The sequence below is a fragment of the Rhinatrema bivittatum genome, chromosome 3, assembly GCF_901001135.1.
Source record: "Rhinatrema bivittatum chromosome 3, aRhiBiv1.1, whole genome shotgun sequence".
Taxonomy (NCBI): domain Eukaryota; kingdom Metazoa; phylum Chordata; class Amphibia; order Gymnophiona; family Rhinatrematidae; genus Rhinatrema; species Rhinatrema bivittatum.
The window spans coordinates 312,652,687-312,672,005 of NC_042617.1; the positions used below are offsets into that span (position 1 = coordinate 312,652,687).

At 46.2% G+C, this 19,319-nt stretch overlaps 1 protein-coding gene across 2 annotated transcripts in view; it reads right to left on the reverse strand.

Annotated features, from left to right (window-relative positions):
• Positions 1–666: 666 nt before the first annotated feature.
• Positions 667–19,319, reverse strand: part of TARBP2 (TARBP2 subunit of RISC loading complex) — a 40,476-nt gene continuing 21,823 nt past the window's right edge. For both annotated transcript variants that reach the window (XM_029595202.1, XM_029595200.1), the window contains exons 8-9: positions 11,856–12,048; positions 667–1,224 (exon numbers count right to left, since the gene is read on the reverse strand). In XM_029595202.1, the coding sequence (XP_029451062.1) occupies positions 1,067–1,224; positions 11,856–12,048 (351 nt within the window). In that variant the 3' untranslated portion in view covers positions 667–1,066. The remainder of the gene's footprint in view (positions 1,225–11,855; positions 12,049–19,319) is intronic.

A 19,319-nucleotide genomic window follows, 5' to 3' on the forward strand; every position in this document is an offset into this window, starting at 1 on the left:
GAAAAAATAGCGACGGGGGACCCAGGAAGAAAAAAATTCTCCTGCGCCTGACATAGGAATCCCTTGAGCACCCAGCCTACCTGCTGCAGCCTTTTAGTGCACCACTTGTGCTCTTCTGCCTTGCTGTTTTGTTTTTTTTAAAATAAACTTTACCGGAGGAAACAGGCTGCAGGCTCACAAGTCCCTCTCAGGGTGAGTGATCCGGGATTCCCGGTATCAAACCTGACTTGCTGATAGGGGTAGAGCAGGTGAAGGTCCCCAACCCTCTGCTCAAATGCCTCGAATACCAGAGGGGATGGCCCCACCTAACAACCCCCTCTTCTTCTTTCCTGCAATTTGGTAATCTTTTTTCCTTAAGTCAGACTGCAGGTTTTGCACCTCCACCATCTGCTGGAGACAGAGAAATACTGATGGACTGCAGGTGGCACCTCATGGTATAGGATAGTGTCAGTCAAAACTTCTGTCTCCATCTGCCAGACAGGAGGCAAAACCCAGGAGTCTGGACTGATCAGAGTTCATACAGGGAAACGGCAATACCCTGAGACACAGACCTTATAGGAGTATAAATACAGCATGGACTGCTGGAGAGAGATTTCAGGGGAAAGACAGCAGCAACTTGACTGAGGGTATGAATATAGCATGAGCAGCTCAAAAGAAGGGAAAGAGGAGAGGGACAGTAGATTTAATAAAAATGCATCTAAAATGGAAAGGTAAAACAACTTGGCAGGAAGAAGAGCAAGAGAGACGACTGCTGGCATTAACAAGAGCCAAGCTCAGAATCATAGAGTGTTCGGCAGCACGGTTCCTCTCTAGGAAACGGTGGCTGTATAGGCAGTCCCAGTTCTATTCATATGCACACACTGATCTCTGTTCGCGTGGGTGCTGATGGCTCAGTGGTTTTTTTTTTTCCCCCACTGTCTTCTCCAGCTCTCTCAGGACGAGTTTAGTTGTCCATCGCCCAAGGGCACTGTATATTTGTGCACATGCCACATAGGGTCCAAAGCCTCTGCTTACTGGTGGCTGTGGGAGTCCAAGGAAGTGGCCAGCTTAAGCCCAAGGGCCATGGTCACTTGCTTGCTGCCATTATCTTCAGGTACTGAAGGGCATTGTGAGCAGCATTGGCACGAGCAGCGTCTCTGGTGGTGGCAGATCCGTGGCACACTGTGGTGGGCTGCGTGGACAGTTCCACCAGACACTGGTACAACCCGCTGAGGCTCCGCTCGTCTGCAATGGAAAATGGGTTAAGGGGGGAAGTGGTTTATAGGCAACTTCACATGTGTTCCCCGCCTTCAAGGTTCCTAGATCCTACTGCTGCAGCCATCACCAGCATCCTACAATCCTAAGCTGAAGCAAGACCCACCTCGGGAGGGAGCAGATTCTGCCCACCTTAAACACACCCCAGCAGCTATACTGGAACACTGCTCATGACTCCCATCCTCCCCACATGCTCACCCCTTTCTTTTTTTGTTCCTCCTCTTCAGCTTTGCTCTTCCCCATTTTTGTGCTTTCCAACATACGGAAAGTTGAGAAAAATTATGTAAAAGGAATCAAATGTTCCTATGATGGATGGACAGAGGCACAATAGCTCTCCAAAAAAAATGGATGAAAATTTAACACAATTTCTTCCTGCATCCCCAATTTGAATAACTCTGACAAGTTCAAAAACCAGAAATATCAGATCAGAGAACAGAGCCTCCAAAAATAAATCTCCATTGCTTTCTTTCTATGGGAAACTGTTTGAACAACTTCTAACAGTTCTAATGCTGAACATAGAATAGAGCGTGTTCCCTTACTGGATGCCATGGTGATCTTGTATGGGCAGAAATTGTAGAATTACAGATCACCAAGGCATCCCCCATAAGGGAACACATTCTATGCGCAGGATCCAACACTGTGGAAGACACTACTGCTATGCATTAAAGAAAAATGTTTTGCTAAGATTCAGGAAGATGTTAAAGGCATTTCTATTTCAACAAAGTTTTTAATTTATGATTATATGCTTACCTAGTGAATGTGAGCAGGTTTTGAACTGCTTTCTCAGTTTAGTTTTTACTCTGGTTAGGATGTTATTTTGGATTTTATTTTTTATTGATTTTTTAGTTGGGGGGGGGGGGGGATTACTGTTTTTAGGTAAATGTTTTATGTAATTTATGTATTAGTACAGTCTCTTATTTTATTCCTTGTTATTTAATTTATGTATGGAACTATGTTAATTGCCTAGGAATGTTAATAGGTAGTCTATAAATTTTAAAAATAAATGTTTCTCCCTTCACCAAATTCACCTCAAGATCTTTTAAATAGCTAAACTCGTCACATCTCCAAAGGGTAACTTGTTCCACAAGTTGGATGCTGCCACAGAAATGGCTCTAACTTTAATTTGCAACCCCCACACCATTTTAAACGATGGAATTTTAAGACATCAATTCTACCTGGAATGCAGATTTCTACAAAGTTGATACCACTCCACTTTATAACAAAACTAACCTAGGCCCGCACCTCTCAATACAGCATAAGCATTTTAAACTGAGCCCGAGCACCCACTGGAAGCCAATGCAAAGTTCTCACCATCCCCTTTACTGAATTTCTCTTGCAACCACATTTTGGGCTGTTTGCAACCCTATGAATAAAACATTTTGGCAGTCCTAGCAGTAACCCACTGCAATAGTCTAAATGAGACACTTCAAACCAATGAATTACCAATTGAATTAATTCATTCCTATAAAAAGGCATCAATGTTCTAAACTGGATTATGTTAGACAGCTGAGCTTCTCCTTCTGTGAATCTAGCATTACTCCCAAATTTCTCACCTTCTCTACAACATATCTTCACAGATTCTACTTCAATATCCAAAACCGAGGCCTATAAATATTTGGCTTGCTTATTCTATTTTAAAGAGTTCAAAACTCATTCTTTTCAGCCAATCCACTATCGCCACCAATTTCCCCATGAACTTCTAGGGACAATCTCTGTATATAATCTGGTAAATATCATATTATATCCAAGGCTCTAATAATACCCCTGGACAGGCTGCAAAAAGACACTGAATAATAAAGGTGAAAGGGACAACCCCATGCAGGCTTTTAGCTGGGTTAAGGGCGGTAGTTAGCCAGGCCAGTTTATCTGGGGAAATCATTATGAAGTTGTGAATCCTGGATCAGATCACCCAGTATCGTGGGATATATTTCATCTCTGAAATGGTTATGTTGTGTGATGGGCTCCCCAAATGGCCCTTTGTCACTAGTGGTGGCTGAGAAGGGTGATTTGTTCTGGGAAGTATAAACAAGTCAATGGTTTGAAAAAGGAAAGGTTAGTCAAGTGTGTAATTATAGTGAGCTACCATTAGATGGCAGAGTGCATGAACAAGAGGGCACGATTACAATCATCCCCTGAAGTTTATTGGAGATGTTTCTAAAAAAGGTTAATACTGGGTTCTAATTTGGTTGAGCCTTTTAAGAGAACTGGGAAGAGATCCTCTTTGAGGGAGGGGTTGTGAGATTATACATTCTGGGTTAATGTTTGCCAGAAGGGAGAATCCACCATGGTGTAGGGGTGAACAGGAACAGCCAACTTGGCTGGTGGAGCCCAGGGACTCCTCCACAAGGAGAGGGCCCTGCAGGGGCTTTCCACCTCGATGAAAAGACCTCAGGAAGAGGGGACATTTTCCTTAGGTTTCCCAGGAATTACCAAGGGATCAGCTAGAGTTACCTGAAGGCAAAATATACCTGGGACACTGGGGAGGTGCAGGAATACCAGAGGAGATTGAGGTGTCAGGAGCCACAGAAGGAAGTGAGCTGATGGTCCACGTGTGAGTTCTTGAAGCTTGGAAGAGCTAAGCTTGGAATTTGGGGGAAAGAGGGAGTTCCCTTATCCTATGGGGGGAGATGGAAAAATGTTCAACATGTGGTAAGGATATGGCCAGAAGTGTGGTAAGGTAGTATAATTCAGGTCCCTGGCCTATGGGCTTATATTGGTGAGGGGACTGAGCAGTGCATGGACAATGATTACTATTGGAATGCTACACTGAGCCTCATGAGGAATGCACTCACAATCTGCTGGCAGTCCCCTGCTATAAGCAAAAGGACACAGTAAACACAAAAAATGTGTTACTACCACAACTAGTATCTCTTCAGCACCACGAATTACAGGATTAAACTTGAGAAAGATTCCTTCCTCCCTCTTCAATCAGGCTGACATTGTTAAGCAGACACCAGAGGTCACAACTTGATACAGCAAATCAGAACTCTGACTAATTCAGGAAGCAAGATTTTGAAGTTCAGCCAATGTGCAGCCAGAAAGAGGTGCAATTTGTCTTCCTCCCTGGGTGGGTGGAATTTTGTGAACCATTGGGAGACAGATCTGACTGAGGAGAAAGGGGCTGGCAGATTTGTTAAGTCCTGTGAGAGAACTGAAGGGAAGAGAGAGAGGCCAGAGCTATGGAAGAACAGGAGAGAGACTATAGCTAGCAAACCCTAGCCCCCAAGCTGGCTGGCGTGATCTGCAGGCTATATAACTAAAGCTAAGCACATCCTCAGTTTCACATCAAAGCTAAATCCAGGAACAAATGACCCTTCATTACAAGGGAGAGAGGAGTTTTTCTCTCTCATTCCCCTGTATCTTCATGGCTGAGATGACCCAGGCTTAGACTTGTATCCATTTACAAGACTGCCCTTCTGTGAAGAACAAGCAGTATGGATGCTGGCTTTCTGGGACAGGATGACTTGGGCTACTACCCACCTCAGAGGAAAAGAGGAAAACTTGAGCCAGCACAGGGAGTGTGCCATCTCTCACATTGTAAAAACCACCAGATTGTGTGTGTGTGTGTGTGGGGGGGGGGGGGGGGGGGGGGGGGGTTATCTTGCACTTCCTGGTCTCCTGCTAATCTTCCCTTCCTCTCCTTCAACCCAGCGAGATGCACACAATTTGACAAACACTGCTGTTCTTCCTGCAAGGGCCATTAGCACATTCGAGCCCAGAGAAGAATGGCAGCAGTGTTCGTGGAAGCCGGCAACAGCACCATGGCCTTTTCTTCTTCTTCCCTCCCCAGCGGTTCGGAAAAGGAAGTGATGTTCAGCAGGGCACACGGGAAGAAGAGAGGGCCATGCTGCTGCAGAGATCGAGTGCCCCAAGGCTCCCTCCACCTCCTGCAATCACAGGAGAAATTCCTGCTCCGCCACAGACTGGGGCAGCTGATCGCCAGATTTCCCCGACAGCCGTGAGGCAAGAAATCCCTGCGGCTGCATTCTCAGCTGACTACCCCTCTGCTCTACACCAAGATGATCACAGCACAGGAAAACAGCAGAGTGCTACCTTCTTAGCACTGGAGGGCAAAGTGAGTCACTCTTGCTGCCCTTCTCAGTCGCCCAGTGCAGATCTGTGATGCCTGGTGCTGCAGCTGCCATGTGCGGGGGGGGGGGGTTACATGAGCTAGCATGTGTATAAGTAAGAGGGAGAAGGCTTGTGTGACAGAGAGAGAAGTTGGTCAGGGATATCGAGAGAGATCGATGACTGGTGAGAGCGAGACAAGAGACTTGTGAGCCTTAAGGAAGCGAAATGTAAGGACAGAGCTTCAGCAGCCATTAACTGCTTCTTGATTTACTGGAGAAATTTTATAGGTATTTAATGATTGGATGTTATTTTATTTAGCAGTTTTGAAACATGTATTCTATTAGTATGGCTTTAGAATTATTTTATATTGCTTAAGGAATGTATAAATATAAGTGTGCAGACAAAAACTGAACAGAAAACAGCAAGAAGCCATACTCCGTATGCAGTGCAACAATATAAAAACAAAAAACATTAACGGACATACATTTTATTCTGTATTTGGTGAGGGTCTGTGTTTTGCATTTGTGTAGTGATCCATAGCAGCTTGGCTTGTTCTGTTTTCCTAACAGGAGGTGTATTGGAAAAATTCTGATAATTTGGTTTTCCTAGCATGTAGCCAGGACCAATAGGTTATGCTCCCCTGCCAGCAGATGGAGTCAGATTTCAAAGCTGACGTCACCCTAGATACACCCCTGCAGTGACTTCAGCCCTTCAGTATTCTCTTCAAAAGCCACTGGACATACTATTTAAAAAAAAAAACAAAAAAAAAACCCACCAAAACAAGACTTTTATTTAAAAGATTAAAAACGGATAACCATAACAGTACTCAACCAATCATAAAACACTGAACCCAAGTAAGATTACAGATACCCTGATCTAGGAACTGGATGACTGCTTTCCCGTAATCTCTTGGAATAGATATCCACTCCACGGGTGAATCCTTGACTCCATTCTTGGGCAGATGTAGCGGGATGCTAAGTCCATCTGTCTACCTTAGGCAAAATGAAAATCTGAGTCTACCTTAGGCAAGAAGGATGGAATGGTACAAAGCTGTAACGCTCCTGGAGTCATCTGGAGGAACAGTTCCTGATATGACAAAGCCTGTTCAGAGATGTGACGTGCCAAGCATTCAGCCACCAGAACACTATTTTCAAGGTTAATAAAACACAAGGAAATACTGCGCAGCAGCTGAAATGAGGGCCCTGCCAAAAATTCTAATACTAGATTAAGATTCCACAAGGGAACCAGCCACAGTAGGAGAGAGCCGCTATTTTGACCTTCAAGGAGTTAAGGGTCAAACCTTTATTTAAGCCATTCTACAAAAATTCCACAATTAGTGGGATTTTGACCGCACGGAAGACACTATGCCTCATACCAGACCTCAAATACTCTTCAGACCCACATATACGCTAGGGACGTAGAGAAATTCCGTGCGCAGAGTAAGGTGGCAAGAACTGACGCAGGATATCCTCACTTCATCAGGCGTGCCCTCACAAGGGCCAGACAGAATAGAGTTGGAGCCTCATAAAGGACTGGTCCCTACTGTAGCAGGTCCCTGCGTGGTGGGAGGCATGGAGGCTCCTCCAGGAGTCTCCAAATGTCTTCATGCCACAGACGCCTGGGCCAATCTGGAGCTACTAGTACAACTAATCCCCTGTGATGCTAGATTCTGCAAATGACCCTGCGCAGTAGGGGGCCACAGAGGGAAGACATATAGCAACTCCTCTTCCGGCTAGGTCTGAACGAGAGCAGCGATCCCCAGGGACCATTGAAGAATCAGGGAACCTTTGCATTGTGAGACACAGCCAGCAGGTTGATGGATGGGAGACCCCAGCGGTCTATCTGCTGAAAGGCTTTGGCTGACAACGCCCACTCTCCTGGATCCAAAATCTTTCCCTGCTTTGAAAATATGCTCTGATGTTGACTTTTCCTGCAATGTGGGAGGTTGGGATCATCTTCAGATGGATTTCTGCCCATTCCATAATATCTATCTATCTCCTGTGACACTTGCTGGCTCTTGGTTCCACCCTGGTGGTTTATGTACACTACCATCGTTGAGTTATGCAACATTACACGGACCGCTTGACCCTGGAGTCTGTGGCTGAATTGTAGACATGCCAATTTGACTGCCCAGGCTTCCAGACTGTTGAGTTCCAGAGGGCCTCTTCCTCGGTCCAACGTCCCTGGGCCATCAGTTCCTGACAGGGAGCTCCCCAGCCCTGGAGGCTTGCATCTGTTGTGAGAACTAGCCTGTTCCAAGAGGACAGGGGTACACCCCTGCTCAGATGAGCTTCCCATAGCCACCACTAGAACAGAGTGAGCATACACCCATTGGTAAGTAGAGGCAAATCAAATAGTCTTGAGACTGCGGGTTCCAACGTGACAGTAGTGAGCGCTGTGGTCGCATGTGTGCCCTCACCCATGGCACTACCTCCAGAGAGTTGCCGCCCTCAAAACTAAGAACTTGGAGATGAGCACAATACATTTGACGGTGTAGCACTATCAGCTGACTGACTTGGGACATCAACTTCCTTATCCACGTGGTCGGAAGGAAGACCTTGCTTTGCTTGGTGTCAAACCGGACTCCCAGATATTCCAAGGACTGGGAGGGCTTAAGACTGCTTTTGCCCAGGCTTACGACCCCACCAAGATCCTGAAGCAAGGAGGTCATCCTGTTGGTCACCTGAAGACTCTCTTCCATGGACTTGGCCCGGATCAACCAGTTGATCAAGATATGGGATACAAGAGTACCCTATGTTCAGTTTTGTACCTGCTGGGATTATTTCTTTAATATTGGATCCCTTATTGAGGAATTATGGAAATGAAGAATAATATGTATTTCCTTTTGTGTTTGTTTATACTGTGATATTTATTTTCTTTCTTCCTTTTTTTCATTTTCAAGATTTTCTTGAATGTACTAGAAAATGCATAAATAAAAATTAACACAAAACAAAACAAAAAAGTTGTCCCAAGTTCGGGTGCACCAGGATTCCCTCTTTTCTCATTGTTGCCACTACAACTACTATAACCTTGGAAAATGTTCTGGGAGTGGTGGCTAGGCCAAAGGGCAATGCCCACAACTGATAATGGCAACACAGTACTGCAAAGCATAGGAAATGTTGGTGTTCTTGACGATTTGGAATATGTAGGTAGGCCTTGGATAGGTCCAGGGAGGTTAAGAACTCTCCCGATTGTACAGCCATTATCACGGCGTGTAGGGTTTCCATGCGGAAATGATTCACTTGCAGATGTCTGTAGATGCTCTTGAGGTCCAAGATGGGGCGAAAGGAACCTTTCTTCTTGGGTACAATGAAATAGATGGAATAACACCCCGTATTTTCCTGGGGCGGAGGTACTGGGATTATAGCATCCTCAGGAGCCTTAAAAGAGTAGTCTCCACTGTCTGCTTGTTGTGCTGGGAGTGGCAAGGAGACATCATGAATACGTCCCGAGGAATGGTGAGAAATTCTAGTGCACATTCTTCTCGTATGACCTCCAGTACCTATTCATCCGAAGTGATCTCAACACACCTCTGGTAGAAGAGAGCCAGTCTACCCGCCTCTCTCCTCATTCCGAGGGTGGGTCAGGACGCACCTGAACCAGAGCCTACCCCTCTCTTGGACTGTAAACTACAAGAGGACTGAGACTTCCCAAAGGGCAGAGACCTCTGACATGTCGAGTTTCTGTAGAGGTGAAAGTGTGGGAGCCTCCGGATCAACTCCTCATAGGTGAGGGGCGCTTTAACTGCTTTCTCTTATCTTCGGGTAGCCGGCGAACTGGAGACTCCCCCCATTAACTGGCCAGCTTTTCCAATTTGCTTCTGAAAAGGAGTGATCCTTTAAAAGGGCATCTTTGTAAGATTTGCCTTGGAGGTTGCATCTGCTGACCAGTTTCGCAGCATAGGCTGAAGTACAGACTAGACATGAGCCAACGCCAGCTAAGGTGGCAGCGGATTCCATAACTGCTCTGGATACTTCCAGTTAAGGTTGTGACTAACACATCCTCTGAATGTGAGAAGCTGAGCTTAGCCAAGTCTGGGGAGGCCAACTCTCCTTAGGCTTCCTCACAGTGCTGACATAAGTTGGAATCCAGGTCAGACTGAGAAGCCCTAATATGACAAGCAGTACAGAGAGAAAGGTGCGTATGTTTCTTGGCTGCCGGAGCCACTGGTGGCAGTAACTGTGTTCCGTCGGCACACGCTTAAGATTTTATATGCACAGATTTCGGGTGCGTAGACAGGACATGGCAAGGTGCATGCACAGCCCATGTATCTGGGTTTACCTGTATTCTGCACTTAGTATGTTGTGCGTGTATGTACACATGCGACATTATGTGCACAGCGTGTGCTCACAGCAGACACACTGTGTGTACCGACGCTCTATGGAGGGTAATATGGCACGCACAAAGATGTGCGCAAGATGGTGCCGCCGCTGCGGCCTGCCATGTGATGTGCCAACCAAGCATAAAGCAGGGCCTAGCCCACTGAGGGGCTGCTCAGAAGCCCACTTCCCCTTACCCCAAAGAGATCGGGAAAGACATTGGTACAGCGTGCCAAACAAGGAGACCAGAGGAAGTCTTGGCAAAACCCCTCCAAATGTCTGATTTGGAAGGTACATTTTTTTTTTTTCCACACTTAGCCGGTAAGCACTGAGCCCAGGTGAGCACAACCTTGTCTCTGGCTGCAGGGGTGGGGGGAGAAGAGGGCTTTGGCAGTCACTGCCGTACTCTGCTTCCTGCATCCACTGCCTTTCAGCTGTTAAAGCAGTGAAGTCCACACTGGGAACCGGCTACTGGACCAAGGGATCTCTGAAATCGCCTCAGGAATTCTTAACTGGAGGAGGGACCCTTAGGCATCACTGCAGGAGATCAGGACTCAATTTTTTTCTCCTATTTAAATGTAGAATTTCTCCTTCCAAAAAATACAGAAATCCAAGGTATGTCCACCATCTGCCGGAGATGGAGAATTACTGAAGGGCTGAGGTCACTGCATGGGTGTATCTAGGGTGATGTCAGCTTTGAAATCGGACCGACTCCATCTGCTGTCAGGGGAGCCTAACCCACTGGTCCTCAGTCCATCTGGCTACACACTAGGAAATGTTTAGGGCCTGGTTAAATATCTGTAGTGTTGCGTTTTCATAGGTAGGGCTGTTACTGTTTGAGTGTGTTCCATAATGCAGGTGTAACTTTGTGCGCATTATTGCAGATCCTGGAAGTATGTTAGGTGCTATATTTCTCTTTCCATTTCTCCAGGTTCGCTTTTTTGGATTTCCATTCCAGTTTCTGTCTCCATATTTGTAGTCTCTGTTCTTGAAGATCAGTTCTGTGTGTATTACCGAGGTGAGGTACTTTACTAGCATGTATGCATTTGTATCAGTCTTATTTATTATGTTCTCATTAGAACGTGCAATGGTGGTAAACTGCTGTTTTATTTTTGTTTTTTTTAAGTAGGGCTATTGCGCCTGGTAGTAGGGAGAGTTTAAGTAGCTGTTACTGAGATGATACCAGAAATACTGTTTTTGTATGGTGGATTGTACAGGTAATGTCCTAATTCTAAGTTGGGGGCAGGGGGGTGGTGGGAGATGCAGAGCGTATGTTTACATTTAGCCCTGTGATAGACATATGTTCAGTGTGTCACACGTGTGAAAACCATCTGTCAGGTGTGTCCCCAACCGAAAAAAAGATTGAGAACCACTGTTCTAGAGTATTGACAGATCTGCGTAATAGATCATCATCTCGTTATATGGATATTTACCATATTTGTGCCCTTTTGGATGTCATGCATGCATTCTGTCATATGGTTTAACTACATTATATTTTCACTAACGTATGTTTAATATTTATTCACTACCAAATAACAGTTCACAGTTTTTCCTGTGTGTGGTGATTCTTGCCAGTAGTGATCTACTATACAGAACAGGGGATGTGAAGAGGACAGCGTACATAGGAGGCACAGGACTTTTCTTCTAGATGCTATATAGTATTCCTGCAAGCCCCCCACCCTGTCCGCTCACACTCACGAGCCTAAGTGTGTGTGCGGGGGTCTTCTGTGCAGCTATCTCCCCCTTGGCAGCCATGTACACTTATACCCTAAAAGAGAAGTGCTACATAGAAGCAAGCCATTACAGAGCCTTTTTCTGGATACCATAGCTTTACATCAAAGCACCATACTCCCCAACCCCTATACACACTCTTCCCACCCACACCCTCCAACTAGACACTGCCACATACACGATGCTACCTAACACACATGTCCCACCTATACCCCCCCCTTCAACACACCAACTTTCTCCATTTCCCCACAAACATGCCCCCATCACAGCCACACCCCGTTCTACGCTGGAAAGCCTTTCTGAAGCTCTGCCTCCATTCCCAGCTTGTTTTCCTGTGCTTCACCTTCATGCCCTTCAACCCTCTTCTCTTATTCTCTCTCCTTGTCACTTTCAACCCGCTCCCCAACCCCCTCCCCCCCACCTTTTCTCCTCACCATCCCTGCCTACCACCCATTTCCCCATCATTCTCCCTCTCCTCACCTATATCCATGTAGCTGATGTGAAAGCACTGCTCCTCTGACAGCTCTTGCAAAAGGCTGCAAAAACTGGAATTCAGGATCCCCAGTGGGTGGTTCCGGAGGTGCAAGATCTTCTCTCCCACAGAGTTCCTCAGGGTGTCCCAGGTGCAGCTGAAGTTTTTTCCTTTCATGCCATCCAGTCGGTTAGTGAGGGCCTGTTAAGCGTGAGGGAAAAGAATCAACAGACCTTGCAAAAATGGGAGGGTATTTCCATAACAGGGAAAGAGCTCTGCACAAGGCCACCGTCATGGCACAGGGGCACTGAGAATTAAAAAAAAAAAAAAAAAAGTCTGCGGCTTTCACTACTCTGAAAGGAAAATCTGTAGACCTCCAACTTTTCTGAATGAGACACAAGAATTTTACTTGGTCCTCATTTAAATTATATTCCAGAACATACTGGGATTTGTGGTTCTGATTTTCCTTACCAAGAGCAGGCAGAGTCTGTGCCAAGATTCTTGTCTATCCCCCCCCCCCACCAAGCAGTCCACGTTAACCAATATATGTCTCAACTACTGGGGGAAGGGGGCACTTTTACTGCACTCCATGGTGTTATAAAAAAGGCAAATATATATATATATATATATGAAATTAAATTCATAGTTAAGTTCCTCCCCTGTATTACACTTTGCAACAGATGAGATGGGAGGCAGTGTCCTGTTGTGGGGACTGGGAACTGGATAAAAGGCCAGAAACCAAGGGTAGGATGGTCAGTTTTCCAAATGGAGAAAGGCTATTAGCAGAGTAACACAAGGATCTGTACTGGGACCTGTGCTGTTTAACATATTCATAAATGCTCTGGAAAAAAGGAACAACCAGTGAGGTGATCTAGTCTGCAGATGACAAAATTATCAAAAGTTGTTAAAACAGCAACATATTGTGGGGAAGTGCAGGAGGACCTTGTGAGACTAGGAGACTGGGCAACTGAATTGCAGATTAAATTTAAGGTGGAAAACTAAAAAAGGATGCACACAAGGAAAAATAATCTCAACTATTAGGTACAAAGCTAGGTTCTGTATTAGGAGTCACCATCCAGGAAAAGGGACCTTAGAGTCTGTGTGAACTATACATTGAAATCCTCACTACATGACAACAGCAGTCATGGAGAAGTCCATTACCTGCTATTAAGTTGACTTAGAAAATAGCCACTGCCAACATGGAATAGACTTAGTTTTTGGGTACTTGCCAGGTTCTTATGGCCTGGATTGGCCACTGTTGGAAACAGGATGCTGGGCTTGATGGACCCTTGGTCTGACCCAGTATGGCATTTTCTTATGTTCTTAAAGTAGAAATTTGGTTTTTACCTGTTAATTTCGTTTCCTCAAGTTCTGCTACAATGTCCAGATGCGGGGGTTATCACCCTCCACTAATAGATAGACAAAGGACACACCTTTTTCAGTTCACATCACTTGATATACAGGCTGGTGCAGCACCAGCAAAGCCAGTATCCTTATGATAAAGCATTGGGGAGGGAATATCAATTGCCCCATCATTAGAAACAGTAAATCTTATAAAACGGAAGGAATCCCCAAAGCTAGCATTACCTCTCCAAACTCCTGCCAGGATAAAAGAGGCACAGTATGTTTGCCCTGTCAAGAAGGTGAACTCCATTGAGCATTTATTGCCATACAGCAAGGTGCACGCCAAACAGCACCACAGGAGGGATTATCAGTTTGGATGAATGAGAAATAAAGGCAGCCTCTATCAAAGTGAGATCAAAATTTCTGCTAAACAAAAGGTCTATTGTGTAAGAAAACAAATGCAGGATCTGACTTTTTGGGTGGCCCTGGACTGGTACAGCAAGACTCAAGGAACGGAAGTTACAGATAAGCCAAATTCCTCCCTTATCCTGCTACACTAGTCTAGATGTATAGGATGAACCCAAGCTTATATAACCAAGGGTGGGGAAAAAGCCAGGGCCTGTTTGAGGTCGCTGCCCTGAAAACTGCACTTTTTCTTGAGCTGTAGATATACGCTGCAGTGTTTTATGAAGGAATGCAAGAAAGACCCTGTGGTTGCCCTACTAACTTCTCTGGAGTGAAAAGCCATAGCCTCTGCCAAGAGGAAGCCCAAGCACAAGACTTGGAAGCTATCGCACCCCAAGGAGGCATTCCAAATAAGTCTGACGATCTAACAGACTCGTGGAATTAAATAGTCCATTACCCTGACTTTTTCTATATGAAAGGCCAGGAGATAAATCTTATTTCAATGAAACAAAAACAATCTTAGGCAAAAATCGATAGATACATCTGATGGACCCAAGGACCCCCAGAAAATATATACTTTAAGGATGATGCCTTCAAGGAGGCCAGCTTTGATTCAAAAGGAGAGCCACCAGCACAACTAAATCAAGAACCGTCTTGTGGAACCAGTGTCTTAAAAGGCAGTAAGATATACTGAGGTGTGAAGTCTCAACATACTCCTTGGATCTCAGACTGCAACCAGATACAGGTTCAGTCAGACCTTCACAGATTTTAAAGCTAATCCCTTATCCAAACAAGTTAAATGGAGAGCATATCCTTTTACCAGGGCAAAGACACTTCCTTCCTGCGGTAATCCTCAAATAAAGCTCATACACAAATGTGAGCCCATAAAATAGAAGGTAGCTTTTCCTGCATAATTGCATCTTTTCCAAAAGCCAGGATGCAGGAAATAATTACGTTAGATTTTCCATGAATATTGGACCTTGCTAAAATAGGCTTTAAGCGCCATTAAAAGTAATGGAGAAATTACTTACCTGATACTTTTGTTTTCCTTAGTGTAGACAGATGGACTCAGGACCAATGGATATTGTGCTCTGATAGCAGATGGGAGACAAGAGTCAGATTTCAAAGCCGCCGTCACCCTACATATACCCGTGCAGTAAGCTCAGCTCTTCAGTATTCTCTTTGAAAAGCCAGTGTGGATATATGTTGCTTAATACTTGATTAACCTTGAACTGATTCAACTGACTTTTTTTTTTTTTTTTTTTTTTTTAACTGGAGACCGCCAGTGTACTCAACCAATTAACGCTGACTGACAATAACCATGTCAGATTTTCCATGAATATTGGACAGAGCCTGCAATTCAAAATTCAACGCGCCGAGCAAATGGCCACCAAGAACAGTCTTCAAGGTTAGATCTTTCAGGGAAGCGGTGCATAGAGGTTCGAAAAGAGCGCCACAGAGCACACGCAATACAAGATTTAAACTCCAATCTGGATACACCGCACGGACGGAAGGTCGTACATGTTTGACCCCCTTGAGAAATCGAACAATGTCAGGGTGTGCTGCAAGTGAACTACCGGCAAACTTTCCCCGCAAGGCTCCCAAGGCCGCTACCTGGACCCGAAGAGAATTGAACGCCAAACCCTTCTTGAGCCCCTGTTGCAGAAAATCCAGTACCAGAGAGACAGACCGTTAAAGGATCGCAAGAGCGCTGATGACACCAGGTCTCAAAGAGCCTCACATAGGCCAGGGAAATGGACGGACGTTTTGCCTGCAATAGAGTGGAAATAACTTGTTCAGAATAACCACTCATTTGTAAACGTCGCCTCTCAAAAGCCAAGCCGTGAGAGAGAAGCGATCCTCCCGATCCGAAAAGATGGGACCTTGACGAAGTAGATTCGGTAGATGAGCCAGCTGCAAAGGACCTTCTAGGGTCAAGCGAATCAGATCCGTGAACCATGGGCCGCGTGGCCACTTTGGAGCCACCAGCACCACCCTTCCGGGGTGGAGTTCTATGCAACGGAGAAGCCGACCGATGAGAGGCCAGGGGGGAAAGGTATACAACAGAATCCCCGTTGGCCAGGGGCACACCAGAGCGTCGAGACCGACTGAGCCTTGTTCTTTGACGGCTGAAGAAGCGTTCTGTCTTCGCATTCTCCCGCGTTGCCATCAGATCCAACTGTGGGACCCCCTATCTGGAACAAATGCGGTTCCATGCTTCGGAAGACAGTTCCCACTCTCCCGGTTAGAGTTGTCGCCTACTGAGAAAATCCGCCTGCACGTTTGTCCACGCCTGCAACATGCGACACGGCAATTCACCCGAGATGACGCTCCGCCCAAGCGAACAGAAGACTTGCTTCGAGCACCACTGCGGGACTTCTTGTCCCGCCCTATCGGTTGATGTAGGCCACAGTCATCGCATTTTCGGAGAACACTTGAACCATGCGTCCCTGAATCCAGGGTAGAAACGCTTGTAGGGCAAGATGTACCGCTCTTGTCGCGAGACGATTGATGGACTACAAGCTCTGTTGGAGATCAAAGCCCTTGTGCGGATCTGGTGTCGCACTCAGCTCCCCAACCTGACAGACTCGCATCGGTGGAGACTGTATCAGCCAATTCGGTGGGTTCAAATCCACCCCCTTCTCAAGAATGCCGCTCAAAAGCCACCATGACAGACTGGCTTTGGATTCTGGAAGCAGAGACAAAAGGTAGGTGGAACTGCTCCGACACCGGACTCCACTGTGACAACAGCGCACGCTGTAGCGGACGCAAGTGGGCGAACGCCCACGGAATCAAGTCTAAGGTGGACGCCATGGATCCCAGCACTTGCAGATGATGCCACACAGTGGGTTTGTCTGAGAAGAAGCGCCTGTATCTGGCTCTGCAACCTGGCTACCCGGTCCGACGCCAGAAAGACTCTGCCTCGCAAGGTATCGAAACGGGCTCCCAAATAGGTCAGCTGTTGGGTGGGTTCCAGGTGACTCTTCTGAAGACTGATGACCCATCCGAGCGATCTCAAGGTGAACATCACCATGCGAACCAATCTTTCGCAGTCCTCCCTGGTCTTGGCGCGAATCAGCCAGTCGTCCAGGTAGGGATGGACCAGGATCCCCTGCTTGCGAAGGAAGGCTGCTACCACCACCATGACTTTGGTGAAAGTTCGAGGAGCCGTCACCAGACCAAATGGAAGGGTCTGAAACTTGAAGTGTTGTCCTAAGACCTTGAAGCGTAGAAACTTCTGGTGAAATAGCCGTATCGGAATATGCAGATAAGCCTCCATAAGATCAAGGGATGCAAGGAACTCCCCTGTCCAAACAGCAGCCAGTACCATCTGCAGAGTTTCCATGCGAAAACGAGAGATTCGGAGACAACGGTTCGCCTTCTGTAGGTCTAGGATGGGACGAAACGTGCCCTCCTTTTTGGGAATCATAAAGTAAACCGAGTAACGTCCCCGACCCTCTTCTGCCTCCGGAACAATGGCCTGTAGCTGGATCAGGCGCTGCAGGGTCTCCCGTACCGCTTCCTGCGCCAGGCCCCATGGGACTCCACGAACACCTCCTGCACGGGACGTGAAAACTCTAGAGCATAGTCTTCTTTGATCACCTCCAGGACCCAACAGTCTGAGGTGATCCTTGCCCTTTCCGTGTAAAAGCTGGACAATCTGCCCCCGACAGCTTCAACGACGGAATGGGGACTCGTGGCTTCATTGGGAGGGTTTACTACCTCCTGTCCCGAGGTGTCCAGAATCCCGGCCGGGGGGGACGACCTCCTCGAAATGACTGTTGCCGTCCTGAGGTCTGCTTACACATGGAAGGCAAGGAATACCTGCCGGAACGAAATCGGCGTGAATCCCGAAAACGCGGCCGCGAAGGAAACACCTTTCTGGTCAGCCTTTCATCTTAAGAACATAAGAATATGCCATACTGGGTCAGACCAAGGGTCCATCAAGCCCAGCATACTGTTTCCAAAAGTGGCCAATCCAGGCCATAAGAACCTGGCAAGTACCCCAAAACTAAGTCTATTCCATGTTACTGTTGCTAATGGCAGTGGCTATTCTCTAGGTGAACTTAATAGCAGGTAATGGACTTCTCCTCCAAGAACTTATCCAATCCTTTTTTAAACACAGCTATACTAACTGCACTAACCACATTCGCTGGCAACAAATTCCAGAGTTTAATTGTTCGTTGAGTAAAAAAGAACTTTGTCCGATTAGTTTTAAATGTGCCCCATGCTAACTTCATGGAGTGCCCCCTAGTCTTTCTACTATCCGAAAGAGTAAATAACCGATTCACATCTACCCGTTCTGGACCTCTCATGATTTTAAACACCTCTATCATATCCCCCCTCAGCCGTCTCTTCTCCAAGCTGAAAAGTCCTAACCTCTTTAGTCTTTCCTCATAGGGGAGCTGTTCCATTCCCCTTATTTTGTACCTTCTCTGTACCTTCTCCATCGCAACTATATCTTTTTTGAGATGCAGTGACCAGAATTGTACACAGTATTCAAGTTGCGATCTCATCATGGAAAGATACAGAGGCATTATGACATTTTCCGTTTTGTTCACCATTCCCTTTCTAATAATTCCCAACTTTGTTTGCTTTTTTGACTGCCGCAGCACACTGAACCGACGATTTCAATGTGTTATCCACTATGACACCTAGATCTCTTTCTTGGGTTGTAGCACCTAATATGGAACCCAACATTGTGTAATTATAGCATGGGTTATTTTTCCCTATATGCATCACCTTGCACTTATCCACATTAAATTTCATCTGCCATTTGGATGCCCGATTTTCCAGTCTCACAAGGTCTTCCTACAATTTATCACAATCTGCTTGTGATTTAACTACTCTGAACAATTTTGTGTCATCTGCAAATTTGATTATCTCACTCGTATTTCTTTCCAGATCATTTATAAATATATTAAAAAGTAAGGGTCCCAATACAGATCCCTGAAGCACTCCACTGACCACTCCCTTCAACTGAGAAAATTGTCCATTTAATCCTACTCTCTCTGTTTCCTGTCTTTTAGCCAGGCAACTTATGCCCCTTAGATTCTCCGAGTAGCTTTACCAACTACTACAGTTCCTCACCGAACAGGTTACACAGCTGAGATTTTGAAGACAATCCGCTGCGCAGCCACAGCAGTTGGTGCACAGCCATTACAGAAGCCATGCTGCGAGCTGACGTTCGCACTAGGTCGTAAAGCGCATCTGCTACATATGCGATGCCCGCCTCCAAACGAGTGCCCTCCAAGGTGGCACCACTGCCAGCTCCAGTAGTGATGTTTGAGGCCTGACCCCAGCACAAACATGCACTCTGCATGAGGCTGGAGCAGATTGTGGCCTGAAGACTCAATGCAGCCACTTCAAAGACTCAACTGGATCTCCAGCTTACGGTCCTGCATATCTTTTAAAGCGGCAGCACCCGCTACCGGAATAATGGTCTTCTTTGTCACAGCCGAAACCACTGCATCCACCTTTGGAATTTTCAGAAGATCCAAGACATCTGTTGAAAGAGGATAGAGCTTGGCCATAGCTCTGCCCACCTTGAGCCCGCGTCTGGTGCATCCCACTCGCAGGTCACCAGCTTGCAAACCTTTTTAAGTAGTGGAAAGGACAAAGTGGGCCCCCGTATATTAACCACATCATATCTGATTCTTCCTGAGAGATCTTAAGCCCCAGAACTTCCAACACCTAGGGAATATGGGGTCGTAGTTCCTCCT